Here is a 7,861-nt window from a genome sequence, read left to right on the forward strand (position 1 = left end):
AAGGAACTAAAGATACACCCAGCTCTCTGGTTATTATCTAAACCTAATGTGGCGGAAAACAATGGTCCTGAGAATTTTTTTTTTACTTTTCAAAAGGTTATGATGATCAGTATTTGCTCAAAGTGTCCCAGTTAAAGGAACTGAGGGATAGTTAGTTTTTGTTTTCATTACTGACCCATTTATACTCTTCCATGACCCACTGTCTACTTCAACAAACTGCTCAAAGTTTTCAATTTAGAAAAACGTGCTTCACAAAGTTTTAAAAGAGTGAAACAGCTTGAGTAAAAGTTGGGATTCTGGTAACGAAAATGTCTTCTGTCTCCCAGTGTGCTTCCATCCGCATCTGTTTTGTAGGACTGCAGATCTGCAGGAAGCAATGCAGGTGCAAAGATGTGGCTTGAGACCTGGCAGCTGTCTATTCAGCAGTGATTTAGTGTCTGACACGCTTGAGCCTTGTGACTCAATAGCACTAAAAGGCTCATCCTCTCTAATGGGGTTCCTCTATGACGCAAACATGAGGAGACAACCCCTCCCCTTCTTTTCCTTTGACATATAATCTTACACACACACACACCTACTGAATGGCCATTTATTTTCCACTGTGCAGATACTTTGAGTCTACGCAGACGGATATACACACATTTCAAACACACACACGCCTATGTGTGAAATACAAAGGGTCAGGCACACACAAATACAGTACACACACATGCTGCCCAGCACACTAATGAAAAGGAAGGGAATTGATATGACAGTGCACAACAAACAGTTGTGTAATTGCTTTTAGAAACAGCTCTTGTCGGACCCTGTCATCGATTGGTCTTTGCTGAGGACAACTCGTTTGCTCATTGTGTGGGTGGAGGGCCGGGCAGCAGTGATCATTAGTGGACTGGCTGTGCTATCTCTTTGTTCACTCAATACGGTTTGATGTTTCACTGAGGAGGGAGGTTATCATACTTACCTTAGGTTTTACTGCAAACAGACTACATGCGATAGCTGTTGTAAGAGGACAACTTCACACCGAACACACAAATTAAATTGGATGAGATCAAAATTGCACAATGCTTTGTACATTGGAAGTAATTAAATATAAACTTTTGTATGTTAAGTGCCATGGGTTTATCATTTGTGGTAAAGCAGATTATATTGTGCCAAATCAAATCAATAGGAAGCTGATTACATAAGATAGTTGTAGATGGTGTATATTGAGCTGAAGCACGGTGGGTGTCGAGCTGGAGTTGGTGCTGTCCAAGCAGCGTTATGAATGAAAACCCTAGGAGTGTGTCACTGTGTAGTATTCATCCCTTCCCAGCAGATGGCCCCGCCTGCAAGTGCTTACTCCGGAGGGTGGTGGTTGTGGTGGTGGGGGTTGGGGAGGGGTTCTTATTGATTTGGCATTTGAGATATAGCATGAAATGTAACATTTTTGGAAGGTTCTTAAAATATTTATTGCTGGTGATGCTTCTCCACAGACACCAGTTTGCTTTGCCTCCTATTGAATTAATGACATCAATGCAAATTGGGGATAGCAAATGGTCCAAATGACTGGTGGATTTTTATGAATGGAGCACTTAGTGACTGAAGAATGACGTCAGCACAAAGCCATATCCCTTATTAGTGAGGCAGGACCGAGGGGAAGCGTCCCATTGGCTCGCTGTAGCATCAGCGCGACATGATTGGCTGCTAGCAGATAATTAAACACCTACACAGTCAATGCACAAATCCAAGTGGTGGGATATATAGGCTGGTGCTTTGGCGCTGCATGCAACAGAATCAAGAGTTGTTCTGCAAGTTGAGAGAAAGTCAACTTATTGTGTTTTGCATAGAGATATATAGAGACATATATTTATTTACTTTTTGCTGGGTGATTATCACTGAAGGTAAGTGTTGACTTTTACTGTTGTGTTGGGCGATGTGTTGGAATTTCAGTTTGACTCTCAATGTAACCGATGAGCAGGTCGAATGTGTGTGTGGATCAGAGGGGATATGAATGGAGAGTCTCTGTGTTGAACTGATGTGAAATTGTTGGTAAATGGTTATGGAGTGTGGCTGCTGGGGTCACCAGCATCACCGCCATTCATTCTATGAAAGTCCAGTCTGCTACTCGATGGCCAAATAGAGACACTAATTATTAAGAAAGAGAAGAAAGGTGCTCAAAAATGAGTTCAAGCATGAGAAAAGAACAGCAAGTGACAGAGGAAAATGGGCAGGAGAGACCAGGTTTAAGTGTGTGTGTGTGCGTGTGTGTGTGTGTGTGTGTGTGTGTGTGTGTGTGTGTGTGTGTGTGTGTGTGTGTGTGAGTGTGTGTGTGTGTCAGACACTGTGTGTGTGAGTGAGAGAGAGAGAGAGAGAGAGAGAGCTGGCAGTTCATTACACTAATGCACTGGTCCCTTAGGGAGTTGGCAAGCTTGGAGTCCCCCCCAATCCCACCCCTCCCCTCCTTTTCTCTTTTCACCCCTCCTCTTCCAGTTTTAGCAAGTGCTACATACATTGCACAGTCTAGAACCCCTGCCTACCTTCACACACACACACACACACACACACACACACACACACACACACACACACACACACACACACACACACACACACACACACACACACACACACACACACACACACACATTCCAACCCGCAGGCATGTCACGCTCCGGGACCTGTGGAGTGCGACATGTGGGAACTACCTGTCCTCTCGGCAGGATATTTTGAAGAAGATTGCGTTTTAGAGGAAGAGTAGGGGTGATTGATGTGTGGCTCAGCTATGAAGGGGTGTTGTGTGAAAGAATGTTCAGCAGGAGACCAGAGCTAAGTAGTAGCAAGCTGAGATAAAGGTAGAACAAAACTTACCTCTCTGGGAAATCCTTCTTGCAACTTCTTCCCAACAGCGCAACAGGATCAAACACCAGCAAGTACATTTCCTAGATGCAGGCTGCTTTTGTAGATACATTTCTAGGGGACTTGAAAACTTGTTTCAGCAGTGTGTGAGTGTGAATGGCAACAGTCCTGCACAAGAAGCTGATGGAGGGTGTCTTTCTCCCTGTGTAGGGGACAATGGTTATGTTGAAGATCTCAGCTTTCCTCGTTGCCTACGCCCTGGTCATTTGCCAGATGTACTGCTCACAAGCCGCTCCTGCCAGGTGAGACACTCAGCATTCACACTTTGACTTGCATTTCCCAGCAACTTGAAATGTGTGGAAAAGCTCAGGTGGACTCAAATTCCCACAAGTATTGTTAGTATTACAAGCAACCAGTAAAAAGGAGGGAAAGAGGAAATGCAAAAACAGTTTTAAGAGATAGAGGAGATTTTAGTTTTGTTTTATATTGTCATTTCAAATTTTTAGTGCTACAAAATGTAAAAAGAAATGGAGAGGATGTGATTGTGAGGTTGATGGAAAGAAGTGCAAACACATTCAGAGATGCATAAGACTACACCAGTACAAACAATATAAATTGATATGTGTGAATTCACCACATACACAAATCATTTTTCTGGTTAATCCTTAATATATGGTGTTTAAGTTTTGGCACCAGACGCGATCAAGACAAATGATCAGTTGAGCACTTTTAGGTTTAAAATATGTCTGAAACCACATAGTTTTCTTTATTTTTCTAAAAGCTTGTATATCCTATTATAACTCCAATGCCACTGGATGGAATTGTGCTAGGTGCAACTATTTAAACAAGGCTAATGGAAACATAAAAATAAGTGTATTTCACTTAGGGGGGGAGATAAATGTGATCTATATATTTATATGACGGCCCATTCAAGCCACTCCCCACACTGTTCCCATGAAGCCATCGATTTTGTAATAAATCTAAAGCTGGTTGCACATCAGCCCCTCTCTCAGATGGGGCACTTTCCGCAGATTGTTTTCCCCGTCGTTGGCCGGGGGCCCTCCAACTCAGACGTCATTCCTCTCTGAGGTGGTGACGTCTCAGTTAACCCCCCTCCCCACTCAACAGCCCTCCTAACCATACGGTCACTCAACCAGCACCGCACTCCACCCTGAAAACACCCCGCCACCCCCCCACCCCTCCTTTTAACTGCAGGTGATAACTCTGGCAAAGGATTTACATTAATGCTGATCTCAATGCCTTTCCCCCCTCAAAAATCATCTGTTCCCTAAATCTGCCCCACTCACCCCCTCACCACAGACCAGGTTTAGAGTCCATGTCAGACCGAGTCACGCTCACGGACTATGAGGCGAGAAGGTTACTCAACGCCATCGTCAAGGAGTTTGTGCAAATGACAGCGGAGGAGCTGGAGCAGCAGGCAACTGAAGGAAACAGGTACAGATGACTCTTCTTTCTTTAAACTCTTTTAAAAAAAAACTGTTTAACATTTCCTCCCTGCACAGAATCGGCCAAAGAAGGATTTGACTAGTGACAGAGTGGAAAGAAACAGGTAAAACTAAAACTTCTTTGGCCTAATTAAAAAGGTAAAATGGACAGGTCCTTGCTGGGCTTCCTATCGGACCCTGTGTATGTTTTTAGGGGCTGCATTATTTTCTGGTCTCACTTTAACATAGCTGAAGATGCCTCTTTTTCGCTCCCCACTTTCAATCAGAACTAGAGGTATGTACTTTTTAGCCAACCGAAGGATAGACAAATTTTTATTTCAAGAAAACATGCTGACACATAGAAAAACAAAAAAAATGATCCACATTCTCTGTTATGACCCTGCTCCCGCATGAATGAGTTTGATTTTGACTTTGTATGAACAGACTACTATTTCGAGCCTGCCTGCCGGGCATGAGAACAGTGTATGCTTAACAGAACGAACAAGTGTGCATGATGTCAATTAAGTGGAGCTGCATGACAGTGGGAAGAGACTGGTTTCTGTTTGTTCTGTGGGTGTAAAAGATTGACTGGGGTGGGGGTGGGGGTTTTGGCGCATGAGAAAATGGATGACAAGTTTTTTGAATGATGGGAAGGGAGAGGGGGGCATGGTGCTATAAGAAATTTGAATGTTTTTTAATCTTTACTTTCTTATACCTGTGATGGCATGAGAAAGAAATGCATGTGAGTGGAAAGGTGCGTGAATTAAAAGAAAAGGAAAGACAAAAGATAAGGAAAGTGTTACCTGCATGTTTTCCCATTTCTATGAGCCTGCTCTCTGCATGTGTTTTGTGTGTCCCCTCCCTACCAGCATGGACAGGCCCCTAACCAAGCGCTGCTCCAACCTCAGCACCTGTGTGTTGGGCAAACTGTCTCAGGAGCTGCACAAGTTGCAGACATTCCCTCGCACGAACGTGGGAGCAGGAACACCGGGCAAGAAGCGCAGTGCGCCTGGGAGCGACCGCTATGCAAGCTACGGCGAGACATTTGACAGCATCTAACTCCTCCTCATCCACCCTCAGTCCCTCTTTTACCTTTCCCGCATCTCCTCCTCCTCCTCTTCCTTTCCTTTTCTCTCCCTTTTCCTCCCCTCCTCTCATCTCCCTCTCTTCATCCCAGTTAATTCCTTTTCGCTTTCGGATTGGCAAGTGCATGTCGATTCTACCTGCTTGATTGACATGAGAAGATTTAACTTTCAGTTCTTTTTTTTTTTTCCACATCTTTTTTTGGCAGAGAATGAATTGTTCCTTTTATCTCAGACAATCAGACTTAATTTTCACAAATGTAGGAACCGGTTTAGACATCCATTTCCTTGTACTGTACGTGGAGTCATTTGATGGTATTTTGAAGCCCCTGAAATTTAAGAGTTGAGAGTAATCACTTAATCTAACCATTAATAAATGATCCACTCATGTGACACCATGTTTATTGTTCAATAAACGTATTTTTCTACCAGGAAGCCTGAGCTCATTTTCATTCTTAGGGACGCCAAAACACGCAGTGTGGTCACTTATATCATTATAACATATACTATTGACATAGAACGTCACATGGACGTCAATAGAGTTTTATAGTGCTTGAAATTATCTCTGAAACTCTCACCAATTCCAAAGGTAAGAAAACTCTCAAAATACAGATTATATATGATTAAACTGTGCATTCTTATTGTATATTTGTAACCTGTAAATCCTAGCTTTATGTATTTTACGTGTTAATGTTAAAATTAACTGTGTGCACAGATGCTGTGTGTGTGCACAGATGCTGTGTGTGTGTGTGTGTGTGTGTGTGTGTGTGTGTGTGTATGTGTTTCAGTATTGTATGGAGGTATGTCCCTACAGATCCTAGCATTAACCCCCGTTTGCTCTCCTAAAGCAGCGTTACAGCACAGAAGCGAGCCTGCAACACGGCAACCTGCGTGACTCACCGCCTGGCGGACTTCCTCAGCCGGTCGGGGGGAATGGGCAACAGCAACTTTGTCCCCACCAACGTCGGCGCCAAGGCCTTCGGCAGGCGGAGGAGAAGCATCCAAATGTGAGCACTTCAAAACCTTCAGGGAAACGGTAAATAAAGACACATCTATGTTTGGTCTATTTTCTTTCTTTTTTTCCCCATTGCTTCTGTTTGATTTTATAATAAACAAAACAAATATTTTTTCTGCTTAAAAAAAGTGAGAACATTTTGAAGACTGGTTTAATTGGTCTTCGAACCTTTAACTGAATAATTTTATACAACAGATGGATATCAAATTCGAGGTTTTTAATAATGATGAACAGCAGTTTGAATGCTAAGCCTTACATTTACATTCAGTTTCTTTCTGTCTGTTTTTGTCTTTCAGAGGTTGAAACCTGAAGAAAACATCAGAAAAAACTTGAGAACAAATATCAACCAAAACAAAATTGAGCAGAAAATAAACACTGAACTGGCTCTTTATCCACTCTTTCACATTCTTACAGACAAAAAAAAAAAAAAGACACCACAGGACATCTTGACCCCATTTCCATCCTGTTAGTGAACCCTTTTGCTTTTGACAAATAAGAGAAAAAAAGAGAAAAAAAAAAATCACTTTACTTTATGTACATGAACAAATGAACTCCTGAAGAAAAAAAAATAGCCTCCTGGTTCCTCTTTTTTATACATGAGTATCATTGGAAAATAAAAATGAAAGCAGCAGTGGTTATCCCCTTATTTTCTTTCCACATGTCACCTCGTTAGAGCACATTTCTTCCATGACACCCCTCTCTCCCCCTTTCGGTCCATACTTCTACATTTTCCATAATTCCCTTTCCTCCCGAAGGTACTCTGTTTTCCTGTGTGCCAGAGGGATGCCATTAAAGATCAGCCTACCCAAGGCCCCCCCACAACGGCTGTTGTCTTGTGCCTTGATGTAGAACAATTTACATGAACATGATTGTACAGTTCGGTTTCAAGATGAGAGTGACGACCTGAGCGAGGATGAAGAGAATGAAGACAGATTAATATTGTAAACAATATTGTGAAAACTAATTTCAGCAAGATTAAAATGTATTTTAGATACACTCGGGTTTGGGGTACTTGTGTTGTTCTTCAAAGCTTTTTAAGCAGGTGCAGGAAGACATTATATTTGTGCTATTAATATTGATAAATATGATCAATCTTTAAAGGTTACAAGTAGAACCTCATATGAATAGAGAACTTTGTAATTCATTGATTAGGTTTTAACTGTATTTCCCACTGACAGATGCACGAACACATCCTGAAAACATGAAGCACATATCTATAATTTCTAAAATTTTGAAAAATAAATCCACAGTCTGTTGTAGGTGTAAACACATCAGTTTTGTTGGGAGTATTTCTGACTGACACCACAGTGGCATGGATGTGTTGAGATACATGATAATACAAGAAATATAAAGTGCATGGGGCATTGCTTAATAAAAGGCAGCCAAACTTGCAGTCAGACTTGTTCTTTAGCTCCAGTCAAGGCTCACATCACATTTCAATCAAAATCATATCAGAATTTACACAGAACTAAAAGCTTTGTTTG

The 7,861-nt window shown here is 42.0% G+C and overlaps 1 protein-coding gene across 3 annotated transcripts; it reads left to right on the forward strand.

The window, feature by feature from the left end:
• Positions 1–1,796: 1,796 nt before the first annotated feature.
• On the forward strand, positions 1,797–7,008 carry LOC138206116 (calcitonin gene-related peptide-like). 3 transcript variants are annotated; one of them, XM_069162620.1, is made up of 5 exons: positions 1,797–1,880; positions 3,046–3,137; positions 4,156–4,290; positions 6,211–6,398; positions 6,674–7,008. In XM_069162620.1, exons 2-4 carry the CDS (start codon positions 3,052–3,054, stop codon positions 6,371–6,373), a joined length of 384 nt encoding a protein of 127 aa, XP_069018721.1. In that variant the 5' UTR covers positions 1,797–1,880; positions 3,046–3,051; the 3' UTR covers positions 6,374–6,398; positions 6,674–7,008. The 3 variants fall into 3 exon arrangements, with proteins under 3 accessions (XP_069018721.1, XP_069018722.1, XP_069018720.1); XM_069162621.1 differs by having other exon boundaries at positions 6,214–6,398; XM_069162619.1 differs by lacking the exons at positions 6,211–6,398; positions 6,674–7,008 and adding an exon at positions 5,150–5,797.
• Positions 7,009–7,861: the final 853 nt, after the last annotated feature.

The sequence above is a fragment of the Embiotoca jacksoni genome, unplaced genomic scaffold (assembly GCF_022577435.1).
Source record: "Embiotoca jacksoni isolate LCO1_2020_lvr unplaced genomic scaffold, fEmbJac1.0.p SCAF_3, whole genome shotgun sequence".
NCBI classification, from domain to species: domain Eukaryota; kingdom Metazoa; phylum Chordata; class Actinopteri; family Embiotocidae; genus Embiotoca; species Embiotoca jacksoni.